The sequence below is a fragment of the Pempheris klunzingeri genome, chromosome 1 (assembly GCF_042242105.1).
Source record: "Pempheris klunzingeri isolate RE-2024b chromosome 1, fPemKlu1.hap1, whole genome shotgun sequence".
NCBI classification, from domain to species: Eukaryota; Metazoa; Chordata; class Actinopteri; order Acropomatiformes; family Pempheridae; genus Pempheris; species Pempheris klunzingeri.
In genome coordinates, this window is record NC_092012.1 from 29,509,183 (window position 1) to 29,530,194 (window position 21,012).

At 40.6% G+C, this 21,012-nt stretch overlaps 1 protein-coding gene across 1 annotated transcript; it reads left to right on the forward strand.

The window, feature by feature from the left end:
• Positions 1-1,347: 1,347 nt before the first annotated feature.
• On the forward strand, positions 1,348-16,171 carry fah (fumarylacetoacetate hydrolase (fumarylacetoacetase)). The gene is made up of 14 exons (XM_070833052.1): positions 1,348-1,444; positions 1,781-1,891; positions 2,562-2,683; positions 3,555-3,604; positions 4,296-4,386; positions 5,862-5,959; positions 7,055-7,107; positions 7,268-7,367; positions 12,666-12,796; positions 13,279-13,354; positions 13,895-13,941; positions 14,501-14,602; positions 14,966-15,083; positions 15,800-16,171. Exons 1-14 carry the CDS (start codon positions 1,364-1,366, stop codon positions 15,874-15,876), a joined length of 1,257 nt encoding a protein of 418 aa, XP_070689153.1. The 5' UTR covers positions 1,348-1,363; the 3' UTR covers positions 15,877-16,171.
• Positions 16,172-21,012: the final 4,841 nt, after the last annotated feature.

Sequence of the window (21,012 nt, forward strand, 5' to 3'; positions counted from 1 at the left end):
TAACAAACAAGTGATGACTGTGTATCAGCTGCAACACAAACTAAATGAAATATTTATGCAAATGCACAATTCAGAATTTCAAGCAGAAGTGTCACAGTTAATACTTAGACCCAATGTATATTAATGCAAAGGAAAAGATCAGGTTCTCCTTTACACTTCTCCTTGTCTGTATTATCAGCAGTCTCATTCAATTCATATTTGTATGATACAGCTGATGTCTTCTACACTGTTGCCCAAAAAGTTGGAATAATTGTTCAATCCCCCCAATTTTGTTAAAGCCTGAATACACAGTTTGCAAATGTTAATTGTGGTTTAAGTTTCACTGTGATATGTTTGGAAGAGTTTGATCAATAAAGTTGAGAAGATATCCACTTTATTTATCAAGAATAAATCACATTGTCACAGTCATTTCATGAGAAGAGGTAAAAAACATTTTCCAACTTTATGGGCAACAGTGTATTAGAAATATAAAATGTGAGGAGATTTATATCATCCATCCAAAGACCCCAGGTTCCAACCTGGATTCGAACCTGTCAATACTTTCTTGACATCTGTATGACCTTCATGGCATGGATATATTTTGCACCCCTTTAAGTGTGTGTGCCTTGTTATTGACCTTATAGAGGTGTTTTCAATCATACATTTTCACTTTAATATTGCTGTATCGAAAAAAGGTGCAGAGTTTTCTTGTCTTTGGAAAGTCACTACCAGGGAGCACACTGACATTACACCTCCAAAAACTGAGAACATACTGTGTCATTATTTCTTATGAGCATGCAATGACACATGTTAAATGTTTAAATGCATTAAGTGCATTCACTCCCATTTGTTTTTTAATGTTTTGCCCACATTTCACATCTCTTCACATCTCTTTGCTGCCCTACTGATATTTCTTTCATCATTATTTTATGTCTTTAACTAAACATTAAACATTAAGCCTTTCTTATTCCCATTAAATCATTTTACAATGCATACGCTCTTGCGTTTATACCATATTATACTTATACTGCCCTGTTTTAAACGCCTTTTTCCCTCAACTTATTGCTTGGCTCCATCTTCCCTTTATTTTGCAATGTCTTGATTTATGCATTTCCCTCATTCAACTGTTCAGTACTTTAGAATCTACCCTTTTCCCCCTCAACTTTTAAACAGACCAGACTAATCTGTACCCAGACTACAATTTTGCTTAGTCATTTACCAGGCTGGTTTGCATTAACTTCCAGAGGTCTGGATTAGGGAGGTTACTATAGGCAGCGTGTGATTGGCTGAGTGGTGGGAGGCGGGCCTGTCCAAAGTCAAACATCTGGAAGTGTTTGCTGCTGCTGCTGCTCAGTCAGAGAGGAACAGCATTACCAGAGAGAAGATGTCTTTCATAAAAGTAGATGCAACATCTGATTTTTCCCTCCATAACCTCCCTTATGGAATATTCTCCACACCTGAAAATGTAAGTGCAGTTTGTTAAGTTTGTTCAGCTAAGTGTGTTTAAATGTGTATGGGAGCTATGAGGGCGCTGAGGCCTTTTCATTCTCATCGGGAAGCCCTGTAATGCTGGAGCCAGTCCAAAACCCAACCAAACTGCATTAACAGAATGCATCAAAATGAGAGTTATTAAAAGGAGAATACAGAATTGTATGAGTGCAAATGCAAAAATACCATCACTGCTATTGTTCAACAACTCTCTAAAACCTGGACAGAACACATGTAGAGCCTCTTAATAGATGCAGGACGGTTGAAGTGCACTGTGGATCATCTGCAGTCAGAGTGTGTCTTATCCCCCCAGCCCAAACATCGCATTGGTGTCGCCATTGGAGACCAGATACTGGACCTTAGTGTGGTGAAGTCTTTGTTTCAAGGGCCTGTGATTTCCAAACACCAGGATGTCTTTGACCAGGTAAGTTTAATCACTAATAGTAATCAGGGAAGACGCAGCTAGTCCGCAGCTAGTCTGCTTACCTTTTTAGTTTGATATGAATCATAGTGGCAAACTAGTGTTATCATACTACAGTACAGTACAGTAGAGATCCTATTGTATGATGATTGGTCTTTTCAAAAGTAATTCCTGTAAAGCCCATTTTTGTGGTTTTAATGTTCCTGCCATCTTGTAGCTTGGGTTCAGAGGGTGAGGGGGCTGAGTGAACATGAGCACAGAACCAAGAATAAAAGAACTCAGTGATGATTCTATGCTGTATTTTTATATATTATTAAATAGGAATATTGTCATCACTGCATGATTTTGTGAGCATCTTTTCAGAGTTGAATCTGATCAACCTGGTTTTTAATTATTTCATACGCTTTAATGCAGTGTATAAAATAATATATAAAACACCTCATCCAGTCATTGATATGTTCATGGTGAAAATGGACTGCTTTTCTGTCTGGTTCTATTTTTTTATTTATTTTTTTTACTACAGTTAATATGCACATTTTTCACCATGTCTCAAATCAACAGTAACAAAATTAATTTTTGTCAGTCATTTTGCATTCTAGAAATACGTCATGTGATTGTAAGAATGACTGCTTTATGTATCATGTTTTAATCTTGATCTGTGTCTCCCCACTAGCCCAAACTGAATGCCTTCATGGCTCTTGGTTATGAGGCCTGGAGGGAGGCCAGGAGGACTTTGCAAGTGTTGCTGTCAGCCAATGAGAGCCCTCTGAGAGATGACGTCAGTCTTCGGAGCAGGTCAGTCTGTGCTGGCTCTCTATGCAGAGGTCTACATTTATCAGTGTTATCCATCCCCGATGGAATCATTTTTACTTTTTCCAATGTACCTGTCCCATAAGCACACCCCTGGGCTCTGAAGCGCTCTCAGGATCGATTTAATTTGCCAATGCAGCGCCCAGTCTTCAGGAAGTAACTTTCCACACTGTTTGAAGCCTCTTTGCTGTGGGGAAAGTTGACATTATTTGAACATATTCTGCAGCATTTAATTCACATCCACATTCTACATAAACTATAGATCATCAATCTACATTGATAGTGACCGACTTCTCTAAATGGTGATCTTTTTTCTCATTGCAAATAGCTGTATATAATTGCGACAGTACAAATTTCAGATATATAACACTGAAGGCAAAGAAAACAAAACTGATATTGAATAGCAGGCTTACAACAAAACAAGCAAACAGAAAGGTCTTACAATAGTTGTTCCTCAGTTTAAAACAGCATAAATGAGCCTGAACCTCAGAAACAGTGCAGCAGCAGCAACAACAGTAATCAGAGACAGATCATCCTGAAAATGCTCACACATTAAAAACATTATATTATATATCAAAAAACCCAGAATAATCTCAGAAATCTCTTCAATACTGACGACAATGACATGTTTCTAATGATTTGGGTAAAGTGTACTTTTGTTTGCACATATTCTGGTGTAAATGTGCTCAGTATCTGCTCAAAATATGAGCTCTTGGTCATGATATGAAAAATGAAGTCATCTGGAAAAGGAGTTGTGGAAGTGAGGCATCTATTTGCTGGCCAGCTCTGGGTCGGCCCTTTCTTGTGACAGCTTATTTCATCTGAGCTTTTTGTCTCTCTGTCCGTGTTTCTGCAGAGCATTTGTCCATCAGAGTGCCGCCACCATGCACCTGCCTGCAGACATCGGTGAGCCTCTCCCGAGGCTTAAAACTCCTCTTATCAGAGCTGTGTGTTTAGGGGCCATTCCCTCAGCAGACCACAGGGTTTCATCCACCCAGAGATGACCTTGGCACCATCTCCAAAATGGATGTCCCATCACCCTTCCTGAATAATGCATTTGTTTGACTTGCGGCTGTATTACATGTCATTCTATGCTAATGCAAACAACCGCCAAGGATATAATTTCTACTGGGACAGGGGACAATCATTTTTCAAAATTCCAATTTAGTCCCCCACATGTATATATTTTTACATAAGCTACTATTTAACTTTCTAAAATCTTTCTAAACAGAATAGAGATGAAAATATATTTACATAATTAGATGGCCATGAGTTGTTACCATGCAGACTTTTCCTGCATGGGTTTTGCCTCCAAATCAAGCTGGAAAAATCACTTCTTCATGGATCTGGCTTTGTGGCTTTTTATACTAATTTGCTTATCTGCTTAATAGCTATAAATATGGGGAACATCATCTACATAGTTAAATGGATTTAAGACACATAAGCACCAGGGGGCACTATTTAACAGCATGTCACATTTCTATTACTCATCACATGGCCTATTCAGTGAGGTTTGTGCCGATAGACTTCACTGCTAAAAGAAGGGTGAATATATCCGCCTGTTCCTCTTATCAAGTCTCCTCTCTGTTTCCCACAGGCGATTACACCGACTTCTACTCCTCCAGAGATCACGCCACCAACGTTGGCACCATGTTCCGGGGGAAGGAGAACGCTCTGATGCCAAACTGGTACACTATCAATCAAAGCAGCAGCAACAGACACTAACAGCTGTTGATGGAATGAATAAAAGGCTTATTGAGAGGCCGTGATGCATTCCCAGTGTTAGGGCAGATATTGGGAGACAGCTTGAAACTAATTGTGCAAGGCTCTCTGCAAACAGTGATATGTGGGGGGACACTACAAGGTTTCTCTAATTGATTTGGGCCTCAGAGCATCAGCGTGCATTTAAGCACTGCAGCAGAGCTCCGGGAACATCCCCGCAGCGCGCCTCAGTCACACAGCTCAGGCAGGATTCATTTATTCTTGAGCCCTCGTGGGAGGAATGCTAAGGTGGCCGGGGCTTCTCTGTCTCCCTCTGAGACTGACACACTGCACTCTGGTTAAACAGGTGATTGGCAGGTTGATCTTCCTGGCTGTCAGAGTCTCCCCCCCAAGTCAAAATTCAGGGACCAGGATAGTTCTTAGCAATAGTTCTCTGATGATGGATCGCATATTTTTTAGTCTGTGCTTTATAGAGCGGGGTAGACAACTGCATATTGGCTTACAGTGTCTTCACTTAAGCTTTTTGGCTCTACTTTCCACCTACAGCAGAGGTCTTCATCTGTCAGCTCATAGCATTGTCTTCGGTCGCAGTAGGCAGCTGTTTTGCACAAAAAAAGGTCTAAAAACTTGCAGATAGATATTTCTCTCAAAGTAGAGACAAAAAAGCAGAGACAAAAGATTGTGAATATTGGACTTTATGAACGAAATATGGATGAAAATGTTGCTCCTTAACAGGTAGATGTGTTTCTTAACAGGTTCACCATATGAACTCATGAGGTGATAATATACATGTATTACTTGTACTGAAAACATGAGTTTACTCCACAAATGGCCAAAAAACCCATTACTTTAGGTGTCTGTAGGACAGCAGACAGTAGGCCATAAAGGTCGGACTGTGTCTTTAATTTGTGGAGAATCAAACGAGCTCTGTGTCACATTGACAGCAGCTGCTTTCACACTGTGAGCAGACCAGTCCAATCAGTTCTCTACTGGCAGCCACTGAGGAGCTCCACAGGGTTCAGTACCTCGATACATTGATAATCAGGCAGAGGATGATTAAAAAAAACAGAAAGACACCAATATATTTATTTACTTGCTTCAGCAGGTGTCTATTTTTGACCCTATGCACTCCTTGCTGTGATAAGGAGAAGGACCTGGGCTGTATTCTGACATCTTACCTGGTCCTCTTTCTGTAACTGAGCTGAACGCTTTTACAAATGACCCTACATCCCTTACACATGCCTGCACACTCTAATCTTTTCATCTATTATACCAAAAATACTGCTGCAATGAAAATATCACCCCACTCGTCCAGTGAAATCCCATTCCTGTTCAATATGCACAATTTGTAGACTGCCAATGACCTAGACCCATGTAAAAACTAAGCTTTATTTCCCCACTGTGGTTGCTGTTGTGCCAACTTGTGTATTGTGTGATGCAGGCTGAGGCTTCCAGTGGGATACCACGGTAGAGCATCATCAGTGGTTGTCTCCGGGACCCCCATTCGCCGCCCCTCAGGCCAGATGAGACCTGACCAGAGTAAGATCCTTACATTCACCAGTAATGAGCATTGGATCACTTATTTCTCTTTACTCAGTTTAAAACCTTTCTTATGATGGACAGTTTCAAATCGGGTAAAATTCACTGCAACAGAACCAGAGATATTGTTTTTTTAATTCCATGCATTCTTCTTTCCCACAGTTGGTGGTTTGTGTCTTATGCTAGTAGTGGCTAGCCAGCCTCAAAACTCTATAGCCTCAGGCAGAGAGAAAGAGTGGGCGAAAGGGTCGGGTGAACTCACTTCTTTCAAGCCCCTTACTTGTGGTCTTCAGCCCCGGCTCACGCTGCCATAGGTGCCATCACTGCAGGCAGTTTGTTAGATTTCATGGAGCTCTCTCTTGAGCAACAAAAGGCTTTGCCCCCCATGTCAAAGAAATCAAAAACCCTTAATCAAAACTGTCCTTGTCAGTGTTTGGCACAGTTACATCAAAGTAGCGTTAATACTACCTTTAGCTTTAAGCAGGGACAATACAGTTTATGGTAGAAAAAAATTGTCCATCCAATATGAACATGAAACCTCATGTCAGTTGATATTCAATATTTCAGATAAGGTGGCAGATTTGGGGTGACGGTTGAGAGCAGACTCCAACCTGACCCTTTCTAAATCACAATGGTAGGAAATGCTTATAACAAGGCTGCATTTCTTGACTTCTAGATACTTTTACTTTTCTAGATAGTTTCTTGAGATGCAAGGTTCTCAAACGTGATGAGTTTGAATTTGAATGTCAAAAAGCAAAGGGGAGCTGCAGATTCAGGTTATAATCCTCTGTTGGTTCATCACTGCCAGCGACCTCTTTCACATCTTTTACAGAATTGAATTTCAAGACCTTTATTACTTTAGTTTTATGTGTATATGTTGTATATTCCAACATTAAAATGCAAACAGCAAACATATATAGATCATATATATAACTGTATGTCATTGCTGTGTTTACTGCTTCTTCTGTTGCCCCCTTAATAAATAAAAATGTGAAGTGAATCTCATGAAGTCACTGTGTGAACAGAGAACACTTCTGCTCATTCAAACCTCTTTACAAGTGATGATAACCATGCTTGCTTTAATTTTTCTTGCAGCGAAACCTCCTGTCTTTGGCCCGTCGAAGCAGCTGGACATCGAGCTGGAGATGGTGATTGTAGTATTTACTTTTAAACTACGTTTGAATAGATGCCTGAGAGAAAGGCCTGAGATGCCTTTCTCTCTTGCCTTTTGTGGTCTGTGTGATATTCAGGATTGCACGACAACATCAGCACGTCACTGCTGTTATATCTTGTCTTTACTCTGCTTAGGCCTTCTTTGTTGGAGGAGGGAATCAGCTTGGGGAGCCCATTCCCATCAATAAAGCCCATGAACACATCTTTGGCATGGTACTCATGAATGACTGGAGCGGTAAGAGCCTCTGCACGACACATCACACCAACATCATCCTTGTTGAATGTGCTTGTAGATGGTTTTGTGGTTCCCCGACACATCCTGGCGAAGCCGGGATTGTGCAACCAAAATGTGGAGGACTGCAGGTATTGAGCATGCAGGGCTGATGTGGGTGTCAGTGGAATTTGTGTGACTAGTCGGATGTTTGAGCTGGTTCACAGACGAAGCTGATGGTACACTGCCAAATCAGCTGCACTAATTAGCAGTGACGTTTCACTTAGAAGCACACTTGTTCTTTAATTTAGCTCTGCATTATGCATGTTGATGCAATCACTTTAGCTTTAGTCAGACGCAAGTGGATTTAGATTAAATGGCAGAGTCAGTCCTGATCAAGACATGAGTGGGAATATGTATTATTGATTTAGCTGGAAACCTCTGGAGAGGACACGCATGGTGCTCTCTTTAATATCCACTCTTTCCTCCTGCCTCAGTCGTACTGTAGCCTGCCAAACAGTTTCCTCCATCTCTGCCGGCAGAAGGAAACTGAAACCAGCATTAAACAAAATGTGTTTGTTTAGGAATAATCTTCATTTGTGTTGTTTCTTCAAATCCAGATGAGCAGGCATACACGGTGTGTATCTGTGAGTCTGCAATATCAAACCTCAATAAGCAAAACATTAAATGCATTCTATATGGGTGGAGATATCTGAATACCTCTGCATATGTCAGAGGTTCTCCTAGATCTCATAGATCCCCATTCAATTAGACATAACCACAGAACCACACCCATTATGGAGAACATAGTTCCATAGTTTTTAGAACAGTCAGTTATATGTGAGGAGATGATACAGTAGATAAAACATGTCATTACAATAGTCATCCTCAAACATTCTGTGGTTGGGCTAATTGCTAGTGTTCCGTAATGGAAGCTAGCTAGGGTCGTTGAAGCTAACCCTGGTGCAGATGGCATGGTTGGAAAGCTGAAGCTGTTAGTCAGTGGCACCACACTTGATAAGGGGAAATCACCTCCTAGATCCATTCACCTTGAAAGGCCTATTCACAAGGTAGACACCTTACTAGAGGCCTACTACGTCACATACATAAGGTCACATTCATTGAGATTTCAAGCATTGTATTGATATTTGTTAATTAATGAGGGATTTGGTGGGAGTGCAAGTGCTGTTGCACAAATGCTCTCTGTTGTTACATAATTCATAACTGATTCAATAACTTCATGCACTAAGTGAATAAATATTATTTGATGTAAAGTTAAATAGTTAAAACGTAATTCACATACAGTAATGTGCATACAGTACAGGAATATATACAGTACATCCTCAAACACTCTCTGGTTGGACTAATTGCTAGTGATCCATGAGGAATTCTAGAGGAATTTAAAAGTTTAAAAGAGCATTTAACAGTTCTTGTAAAATCTGCTTAGAGTAAATTGTATTTGATATTTTTTATTTGATTTATTAGTGGATCTGCAAAACACACCAATCCCAGGGACAACGTGTGTGTCCATTTATTTCCAACATTCAAACAGGTGAAAAAACCAGCCACAAAACACGTAACCTAAAATTAACCAATACAGTCTTAAAGACCAAACATCAGTACAAATTAGACCAAAAATGAAGTATGCATTTCAAAACTAATTTCTTTTGTCTTCAGCAGAAACACATGAGAACACAACAGACATGTTTTAGAATGAGTGAACAATTTATTACTGCTCGGGATCAAAAATACATCAGCTGAAGCAATATGAATTATTCACAATGAAGTCATTTTGTACTACTATGTATAGCTGATGGAAATGTGTTTGTTTATATCTATTTACTTTCTCTATTGTCTATCTTCAGTATTGCCAGAACCAGCCTTCCTCTTATCTCAAACAGAACACAGCCTCACTGCCTTCTTATACTGGCATAACGCCTTTTTTCATAATATTGGCTAAGAAAAACATCAGAAAATTGGATTCTGCTCTCTGCTCTGCTCTCAACTCTACTCATACGGCTACTGCGTAGGCAGAAGTAGATCATAATATCGTAATGAGAATGCAGCAAAAATCAATATCCAATGGGGAAAACTTCACAGCTAAGGTGAGAATACGTAATTAAGTGGTAATTGAATGCAAAAGCTAAAATATGTTATGAGAAAAGAGTCATGAAGTCAGCGAACTGAAGCAATATCTATCCAAAGATCTCCAACATTAGCTAATATTAGCCATCATAAGCTGTTAGTCACACCAGAGAGTAGGGCTGTAGAGAGACTGCTCTTTCAAAGGGCTCACAACCTGTATTTAAAGACATGGTATCTTTAGGTATCATGGTCCGTGAACTGACCACATACAGATTACAGATCTATCAGATGCAAAGATATTCAGCAGACATCAGAAAATAACATTTGGTTCAACAGTTTTGGGAACCTAAAGTTCCAAAGCTCTTCAAATTCATATAAAGGCTGCAAATAATATCCATCCAGTCATATTTGATAAGCATCTCTGTTGCAACACATTCTCCTCTCACACTGGTGCACTTCTGTACAGTAAACCCCACTTTTTATCACAGTGCAGCGTGAGAGATATTTCAGTCTGTGACATTTCTGCTGAATGTGCAGCATGAAAGTGAACTGACATTGCTTTCATTTTGTTCCGTCTGAAGCCCTCAGGAGATCAGCCCGCAGAGTTCACCACAGGCGCTCTATGAATGTTTGCCATCCAAAATTCCCACCACATAGCTGCACGCCACTGTTAAGTTAATTGCCCCCCATTTCTTCCTCTCACCCTCTGTTCTCATTGGTGCAGAGTGGTTTAATTGAAGACATTTCTCATAGGCTCACAGTGGGTGAGGGGGAGGCTCGGCCAATGAGCCATGTCCGTGTGTGAGGACAGAAGAAGATACTGGGGGCAGACCAGCAGTGAAGCTCTTTCAGTGGGTTTTCTCACTGTTGCGTCGTTAGCCTCACAGTTGTGGAGGCCTATGGGAGCACTGGGGGGGTGTAGGGGGATATGGGATCACTGTGCATGTCAAAGTTACATTATATTGCTGTGAGGTGTGTCCAAATCCCATACTACATACTAACTGTATACAGTATGCATTCAGGCTGTATCCAAATACAAATACATTATTCAGACAAGGAGAATCCACTCTGAATTGATCCAAACAGCGAGTTCAAGTCTGCCGATGGTCACATTCACTGAATATTTGCTCACAGGCTGCTAGCTGTCTCTTCTGTGTGAGCGCTGAGAAGAAAATAGGAATAGGAAAGTAGCTCAGACCTAACAAAGTGGGCATTAAATCTAAATATGCGGTCTAAACTAGCTAAACACCAACAATCTGCCTCCAAAATCGATGACTCCACCTTTAACTGCTGAGCCTGTTGCTTCCGAGGTCTACGAGGTCACAGCCAAGATGAAGTTTCAGTTTTTTTGCACTTCTGGTGCAGGAATGCAACTTTCTTGTTTATCATGTCTTTAGACAAGCTCATTTGAATCAGTCTGTCCCCTACTTTTGCTGCACTTACAGATATTTCCCAGACTTATTTTTATGAACCATTTGCAGCCAGAATTATATTTTGCAACGTAAGAAAGCAAAAACTGCCCGATAGTGTATACAGTTAACATTTGCTGCTTCTGGACCAGTCCCAACCTCAAACAGTAAAATGTTACTTATTCATTGATGCATCTTTAAATAGAGCTGAACATTCTTATTCACATGTATGTAAGCAAGATTTGTGATGCAGTACTTTTCCTTTCCTCTTCCTGTGGTATTACTTTTACCTAAATTCTCCCATCACTGTGTAAGAGTTAACAAAGGTTGGGCTTCATGTAGCAAAGAGTCCAGATTAGTTCATATTAAAGAGCAAAAAGCCTTTTGGAATCAAATTAGACCAACATGGGTACTTTTAAGTAAGTTGTTGATTATTATTATGAGTAAACAAAGCCCATATTCATATCATTAAATTAAAGTGAGTGTTACTTTTAAATGTGTGCTCCTAGGAGAAGGTTTACAAAGCCAGCCAGTGTGCTGTAGCACAGATGGTACCTGCATAGCTCACTGAGCAGAAGTGACTGATGGACTGTTGTGAGAAATGATCTGAGGTTTTTTTTTTCCTTTTCTGGAGTTGCAACACTGACTGTAGAACACTATTTCATCCTCAAAGGCTACACTTTCACCTGAAATTGTCACAATCCAGCTCCTTGTGACGTCTTCAGCTAGGTCCTTTACCATGACTGCACATGCAGTCGCCTTTCAACTCCCAATCTTCATTAGAGAAACCAATTCTAATTAAAACTGGACTTGTAAGCAGGTTTGTGGTGATCCTGGCATCCTAAACGTCTCAGAGCCAAAAGCTCACGGACTCAGGAGGTTTAATATGCCCTTATTTGCACACTTGGAGAGGCTCAGAGGCTCCGAGGCCTCCTGCGGTGCACACTGCAGGACGGCCAGCCTTGGACCAGCTATGGACCATGAGGCTTGTCTGAGTCTGCACCAAATGTTTTCTCAGTGAATCGCTTTACATCCTATTCATGAGTATTCAAGTATCTCCCATTTCAAATATGAATATAGTACTTTTTTTCCATTCAGTGATTAGTTATGAAACTGGACCAACCACAGTGTAACATGGTGATTGGTGATTGACATTGTCCAGCATTATGTAATATTGATTCAAATGGAATATAATAATATGAACAGGAACGTGACCACAAAAGTTAGGAGTATAATATAGTATGAAATATAGTATAAAAACAAATGAAACAGAAGAACAAAAGAAATAGATACCATTTTTTGAATGAAGTAGGAGCTCAAATGGTAGAAGATGAAAACACATAAACAAGAAAATTCAACTTTTTGCTGCTTCTCTTCTGTTCAGTTAGAAGCCTGGCTTCTCTGAACTGTGAGACCAGTGCTTGTTGGAGACGGGATAGGTTGCATATGTGCACTTGAATGACTTTTGGTGGTTGTAAAACTTTCCTCAAACAAAGGTGGAGACTGAACAGATGTGGCTTCTGGGTTTGTCTTGAATTTTATGAATTCCTCTTGAAAACCTGTTGAATGTTTGTTGAATTTCTTGGATGGTTACAAGAAAATAGAGGATTAGAAAAATCCTCTATTTCCAGTATAAATATCATGATTTCACGAGAAGCAGATTTTAATTAAATACATTTCCCTGTTCTCTTAGGTTCATGTAATAATTTCTAATAGCTGTGAGATTAATTAAAGTCAAAAAGTTAACATGTTATCTATAAATGTCTAACAGTAGCTAAACTATAACCTTCATACTTATGCAGTAATGTTGTAATATGGTCTTTCTCAGCCAGGGACATCCAGGCGTGGGAGTATGTTCCTCTGGGTCCTTTCCTGGGGAAGAACTTCGGGACAACCATCTCACCCTGGGTCGTCCCCATGGAAGCGCTGCTCCCATTTGCAGAGCCCAACCCCATCCAGGTTAGTGCAAGGGTCCCAACTTACACCGGGAAAGACACATGTTCAGTGGTGGCCTCCAATTCCCCAAGTTAAACTCTGTATTGAGCTGCCAGATCCAAACTGCCTGCACTCCTCACTTCATCTGTGTTTTCAGAACGGGTTGACAAAGTTTTGCATTTAAGACCTTTGTAGTGGCCATAATATGCCACATGTCACTAACCTAAATCATTAGTGTTTTTATGTATTCTCTTTTAAAAACAGGTGCTCACTTATACATTTATATCTGAGAAAGTTTTTCTGTGGTTTACCTAAGTCTCACATATATAATCTGTATATCTTTATAAATCACATAAATCCTGATATAGAGAACAACATAATCTGTCCTTTCATTAGTGGATGAGAGATGATGGATGTAAGGACACAAAAGCAGTCCTGTCTCTCTTCATTTTAGTCCCACAGCCCTTTTTTTTTTCATTCTGTTTCTATGTCTCCTCTTCCTACAGGATCCAGAGCCCCTCCCCTATCTGCAGCACCAGGACCCTTACACGTTCAACATGAACCTGTTTGTGTCGCTAACAGGTACTGTGCACAAAGCGACCATCATCCAGTCAAGCATAATGATGTCACTGTGTGTAGTTATTCACAAATGCACACACGTTGTATTCAACATTATACTTAAATTTCAGTTACAAAATGTATTTAAAGTGCCAGAAGCACCAGTATATTACTGGATGATACTGCTTATGTATGAACATATCAGCAGTATTTTCATTCAGTAATTGGTCATGGTGGGACATTGTCTATACTGAGAGCTCATAATAGGTTTGTAAAATCTACCAGATGAATCTAGTGGGAAAAAAATACAATATTCCTTTCTGGAAAGCAGTGCAGTAGAGTTAGCATGAAATGGAAATACTCTGGTATAGTGCAAGTACCTTTAGAGTACAGTGCTTGATTAAATGTAGCTTATTACTTTCCACCATGGTTGGATGATATTGTACATGTCACGGTGCACAAGCTTTAATTCAGCTTTCACTATAACCCACTGCTGTACTGTGATATGTTGCCAAGTGAATGTCGGTTTTAACACAAGTCACTTTTTGCTGTCTGCTCTTTAAGGACAGGGCATGGGGGAGGCAGCAACCATATGCAAGTCAAACTTTAAGGTAGGTAGTGACATCTGACATCCTGGGCTTTGTGATAATGGTCTCCAAGTTTGTGTTAGAGTCGAGTTTTCACTTGGAACTGAACCTTTGTTAAGCCTGCATGGTCGAAAGTCTAATAAGCTAAGTCCATTGTGAATATAACACATAGAGGACAGTATGCTACACACAACATATTGTATATCCAGGGGGGACCTGTGTATATCTTTAGTGCACATCCGCTTATGGTACTCAACATTAACAGTAGGGCTGCAACTAATTATCATGCTCATTAGTAAATATCCTGTTACTTTTATAATTACTGTATTAATTGTTTAGTCGATAAAATTATTAAGAATTTCCCAAAAGCACAAGGTGGGGTTCTACACAGTCGGAAATACTCCATATTAATGCCAATCACATAAAAAAAAGGAAATGAAATCAGATTATTTGAACCTTTTTTTAAATTGTTTATTATATAAGGGATATGCCGACAGCTCTGTCCCACAGCCTGGTGAACCAGTATGAAGTCCTGCAGTGTGTCACTCTTCACTCACAGTATTCCATTTCTATCTGTCTTTAGTACATGTACTGGACCATGAAGCAGCAGCTCACCCATCACACAGTCAACGGCTGTAATGTTAGACCAGGAGACCTGCTGGCCTCTGGTACCATCAGTGGACCTGTGAGTGCCTGATGAGCAGCAAACTCAGTACTTGGACTTTTCTATCTGTCTCCTTTTTCCCCTGTTTTGCACCTCTGAATCTATTGGCCATGCTACAAGACTGCCCTGAGACATTAAGGTTAATTCAGGCCTGAGATTTCATGCTTGAATGCTGAATATTTGCTAATATATATTAAGACACTCTTGAAAATATGTGTAAAATTTAAGAATTGTGGGTTTTGGTGATAACTAATTAAAGTAATTTAATTAACCTAAATTAATTTTAATCTCTCTTTCCTTTTTCTTCCTCCTGTAAAGCACTTTTCTCTGTTTTTAAGTTCAACAGTGCATGGATCTTATAGTGTGTGCACTGTACCCCAACAGGATCCAGAGAGTTTTGGCTCCATGTTGGAGCTGTCATGGAGGGGATCTAAGAGCATTGATTTGGGAGGAGGAGAAACCAGAACCTTCCTGAAGGACGGAGATAAAGTCACCATCACAGGTTAGACTGAGCCTTCAGCACACGTCTGACATAATCTGCCCATGGGCTCAACTCCTCATTAAGTCTCAAAGCATAATATAACCAGTGAGTCAACCTCTCTGGTTTCACTGCGCTGCTCAGTCACAGCTTTGACAGGGATTGTCACAAACAACAGAAATGTGATACGCACTAGAAGCTTTGCGCTGGCGGGACGCTTTTATTGTGAAAGAAGTTATGGGGAATGCGGTTTGTTTGTCACCAAGTTAGCGTCATGTCTTTAGTGGTGCTGTTCAATAAAACTCAGTTTTAACTCATAAAAACCCTTTTCTCCTTTAAGTAAAATTAGGGGGGGTATAAAACAGACTAAATTGACCACAAAGAACTCATTTCTAAACTTATTTTTGAGATACTACCCCTACTGTCCAAGATCTGAGATGTTAAATAAATGTCACAGCATTACTTTTTGATCTTGGTTCATATAAACTAATTCATAAAATATGGTCAGGACAGGTTAATTGTAACCTAGTGCAGCATTAGAATTGTTTGAGTGTCCTGAGAACCCACATTGCACTGGGTCACTGATCTACCCATTCAAAGACCTGGAGAGTAAAGGAACATTAATGATGGGCAAAAACAGCTTGACTTACATAACGCTTACATATGTGATCATACTGATAATCATGTATATAATCATGAACTCATAATTATACTAATGTCCCATCTCTTCACCCGTCTAGGTTACTGTCAAGGAGATGGATACAGGGTGGGCTTTGGACCCTGCGTGGGTACCATCCTCCCTGCCCTTCAGCACTGAGTCATACTTACTGTTATTTATGTGGGGCATCCTTTTGTGGAGAAGGCACATACTTACACACCCACAGTATCTCAATATCCACCCTCCCAGCTGTAGTTAATAGGTGACTGTAGTGTCAGAGCTCTGTCTCTCACACTTTTACAGTTCTGTGGCCTTGTTATTTAATCCCCTGTAATATTCATCCAGCAGAGGGACTCTCCCACAGCACCTCACACTGTTACTGCTGTACCAGGATCAGTATTATTCATGTTTTATGTATGTTGGCTCCTGCTTTATAATGAAATCATCATTTTTATTCTCATTGTGTTTGTGTCTTTTGTTTCCCTGTTGGCTCTCTGTGCTCATCACATGTCTGTGGCCTGAAAATCACAGCTGCATTCTGATTTTACTTTGAAATTTCTTCTCATTTAATGAGCCATATTGCTTATCTATTTCAAACCTAAGTCTTTGCTTATGTTATTTTCATTAACCAGTTGGTAAATCAACAGATAAACTGAAGTGTTTGAGCTAACAAATAAAAAAAATGTTGAGCAACACTTCCTAGAAAAAGGGTGGCAGCATTTTCCCTTTTTTTTTAAATGAAACTATTCATGAGCTGTTTTTAAAGATGTCAAACCAACAAACTAAATAATTCTGAGAGGTTCTGTTCAGTAGGCTACAGTATTTACCTGACCAGGCATGGGCACTATATTGCATGGTGTAGTTAAATACACTTTTGAATTTTCTATCAAAATAGATTTTGGTGTATTTTTGCCCACCTCTGTACCTGACTCACATTTAAACAGATGCGAGGTGATGAATAATTTATCAGTGAAGATAAAAATCATGTCTGCTGCCAGTAACAGTGGATCAAACTGTTCCTACTGTGGCAGCTGAGTCTGTTTGGCTCATTCTGGCTCTCTGGATGTGGATAATGCTCTGATAGACTTGCATAACTAACAGAAAGTCATCAGTGCTTTAAATGGGATTTTCATTGCTGTATTAGCTCAGTGAGTTGACAGCTGTGTGTGTGTGTGTGAGTGTGTTCTTGTGTCAGTGACTGCGGTTTGGAGGAATGATCATGTCCTGCAGCAGCTCCATTGAGTCCAGAAACATCTGGAACCACAGAGGACTATCACTTTAGAGCATCAAAGCTACTACAGTGTCACATCTGGGATTCAAACGCCACTTCTGAGACCATGGATGTAGAAGCTGTAGAACAGAAAAAGGGTTTAAACCTCAAATAAGCCTGATGGCTGTTGTGCTGTCTCACTACCACATCTGGATGTTATGCTGCTGTCAATGATCAGGTTGTATATGTGTATTTTATACAGTAGGGTGTGAGGAGTGGGATTGGGTCTGTGACGATGTTTCCCATAAAAAACCACAGAGAAACAAGTGAGCGCTGCACTTTCTCACTTTTCTTTACTTTTTCTGGGGACGTTAACCACTGAACCATCCAGTTAATCTTCTGCTTTCTAGTCTTTTTCACTTGTAAACCCAAAACAAACTGTGTGCTGGTCTTGATGGGATCATTACTGCCATCTGTGTTTCGATATATATTTCTATTTTTATTTTTTTTTAAATATCTGAAGTAGTGTCATAGGCAGGGATGAAGACCTCACTGTGCACCCATAGAAGTGGGATGATGAAGCTTTGCTGGCTGCTCGCTCAGAAGATCACGACGAATCTGCTAACCCTGTTTTAACTGTTTAACCCTGGCTGGATTGGTGGCTCTGTTTGGTCATTGTCCTATAAGCACATAAGCATCCAAACGGCGTGCCCATCTCTCTAATCTCTCTCTCATCTCTTCTCCCATGTGGAGCTAGAAGTTGCCCGATGTCCTCCCCCATGCATATTCATCAATAGAAATCTTTATGAATAATACATTCATCAACATAAGATAAGATAAGATGTGCCTTTATCAGTCCCACAACGGGGAAAATTAACATCAGAGACATTGAGACAATCGTTGCTCAGAACATCTTCAGACCAGCCATCCAAACCACCACATAGAGTGGTGGAGCGTGTCTTTTATCGAGCAAAAACAGTAAACATTTTCTAGTTCCTCAGCAGAGAATCCTCCATATTACAAAACTAAATTAAGAGGGCTCTCCAGAATGACATACAAGTGTTTTCTGATCTGACTCCAACACTGCTGTTTCAAAAGCTTTGATATTACAATGCTATGGTTTGGCATGATTTAGATACAACAACAACTTGGTTGGAGTTACAGACACGTCATGTTTTGTCAATTTGTGTCAATAAGAGACATTCTTTTGTTTCAGACTTTTAAGACATTGAAACAAAGCAGAATCAAACGTGCTGCTGCAACAGACCATGAAACATCAATACTTAAGAGCTGACATATGGTGAGAAGTGAAAATAAATCTCTGGTCTAAGATGTCTGAGTGCATGAAGAAAAATAGTATTTAAGACATAATTCTGCCTCATTAGTGATTGCAGAGGATATCGTGTGTGTTTGTATGCGTGTGTCTGCGTGTGTTAATGACGGAACAGGTGGAACTCCCACTGTGATGCTGGCTCCCTGCAGGCAGTGAAGGTCGATACGCAGAGGAGTGTGTGGGTCAGAGTCAGAGATGAGAGCGGAATTAAAACTCAGTGAATTGGTAAAATGTCAAGAGTTGAGGAATCCCATAAGATCAGCCTGCTGCCTCTGGGTGACTGTCTGCTGGCATTTGGTTAATCTCATTCAACTTAACTTGTCTCCAGCTCTGTGGTCGGGCTGGAACTGGACCGCCAGTCAGTAGCGGAGATGAGGATGAAGGACAAGATCAAAGCCATCCTGGAAAACCCCTCACACCCATTCTGCAATGAGCGGTGGCAGATAAGCTACTCATTCAGCCAACAGATCATCCCACCTAGGGGCAGAAGGTAGCAGCAGTGGAGACCACAGACTGTCATCATCACACTGAAAAGCTCCCACTGTAACCTGATCAGCAGCAAACAGCAGGCAGACATATTTAGGGACGAGCTGATGAGCATATTTGGAGCAATTAGCAGCTGAACAGCCAGATGTAGAGCTAAAAGGAGAGGGAATACTAGACATACATTCATCAGAAATCCACTCCAAATTAATGCTAATGTTGATCTGACCCAATTTCCACTTTTCCACTTCATGCATCTTGAACCCATTAGAGAGCTATCAAAGCTATCATGTGTAAATACAACCAAGAATATTTAGAGACAAATTAAAGTCTGATAACCTGCATTCTGAGCCTTGTAATAATGACATGGAAATTACCATCTACCTCCAAATACAACCACCTAGTTTCACACTGAGGCCACATGATGACATCTCAGTTTCATTCACTCATGTGTTGGAAAGCTGAAAAAAATCTAGGAAATTAATTACAAGCTAATTCTTAAGGAATAACATCCAACAGAAAGGTTCAGGCCTCAGTACATAGACAGTGAAATACAAAAGTGTGGAGAAAGTGAGAGCCCTATAAATGGCTACTGTACAGTAAATAGTGCCAGTATCTTGCAGGCAATCGATGGTGTCCACTTGTTTGCGGACATATAGAGGAGAAATCTTGTGTGAGGCTCACTCAGAGGGCAAATCTGCTGATGCAGGAGCAACTTAAAATGCCAACTAATTACCAAGCACTGATTTCCATTAAAAACAGCAATGAGGCCTGTGAACCAGGGACAGTGCTGAGATAATGTCTGCATCTCTCTCACCTTCTATGCACTCTTTGAGAACAGTCGCTGACTCAGGAAGTTAAAAAAAAGACCCAGGACCTGTGCCCACTAGTCATGTCCATGGCAGATGTGTGCAGATCCCTAAAAATGATTAACCAAAGTAGGCACCTGGACCTGATGGCATCCCTGGCTGAGCTCTTAAGGTGTGTGTCGATCAACTGGTGGATGTCTGCTGCAGTCTGTAGTCCCTGTATTTTAAGTAGACCACCATTGTCCCTGTCCCCAAAAAGGCCAGAATGAGCACCACCCAGTCGCACTCACCCCTACCATCATGAAGTGCTTTGAGTGGTTAGTCAAAACCGTCATCACCTCCTTCCTCCCTGACTCACTGGACCCACCGCAATTTGCATTCAGGCCAAACGATCAACAGATGATGCCCAAGCCCTTTACTCACCAGGGACTGGAGGAACACTTATGTGGGAATGCTGTTCATTGACTATAGTTCAGCATTCGGTAACATTGATCCTGAACCTCCATCCTCAGTAACGACTCTCAATACCGACTGCGTGCTCACCCCTCTCCTGTACTTCCTGATTAGACGCAACTGTGTGGCCACCCACAGCTCCAACACCATCATCAAATTGGCAGAGGACCCAAATGTAATTGTCTTGACCAATGACAACGATGAGATTACCTAGAAAGGAAGTCAGACATCTTGGTGCACTATAACCTCCATCTGAACGTCAGCAAAGCAAAGGAGCTGATCGAGAATCACCGGAAACGGCAAGGTGACATGCCCATCTCCATAAATGAAACCATGTGGAGAGAGAATTGCAATGTCAAATAATGCATTTACTCCACCCAGTAAACACACTTCAAATCATACTGTGCTTGCTGACACAACAGGTGTGTATGCAAACTGTGCTACCAACTGTAACACTACGGTGGCATTATCAATTTGAGTGAGCACTTTTTGAAGCTTTTACAGCATAGTCCTGAGTTAATGTCTGTGTCACGTTGTTTTCATGTGTTTCATTATCTGGCCAATGGGATCTTCCTGCCAGTGCTCCAGTGATGAATGATGGGCTGGGCAAAAAGATTACATGAAGGATTGTGGGGGCTCTGTTTTCCGTTCCATCAGCACTTCAGTCCAGCCATTTCATAGAAAACACATTGGTCCCTATGCAGCTATGGCTTGTGTTTAGTACAAATATACAGTGGTGTGAAAAAGTATTTGCCCCCTTACAGATTTCTTCTGCTTTTGCTTTTTTGTCACACTTACATGTTTCAGATCATCAAACCAATTTTAATATCACACAAAGATAACCTGAGTAAACACAAAAAGCAGTTTTTAAATGATGATTTCATTTATTAAGGGAAAAAAGCTATCCAAACCAACCTGGCCCTATGTGAAAAAGTAATTGCCCCCTAAACTTAATAACTGGTTGTGCCACCCTTGGCGGCAACAACTGCAACCAAGCGTTTGCAATA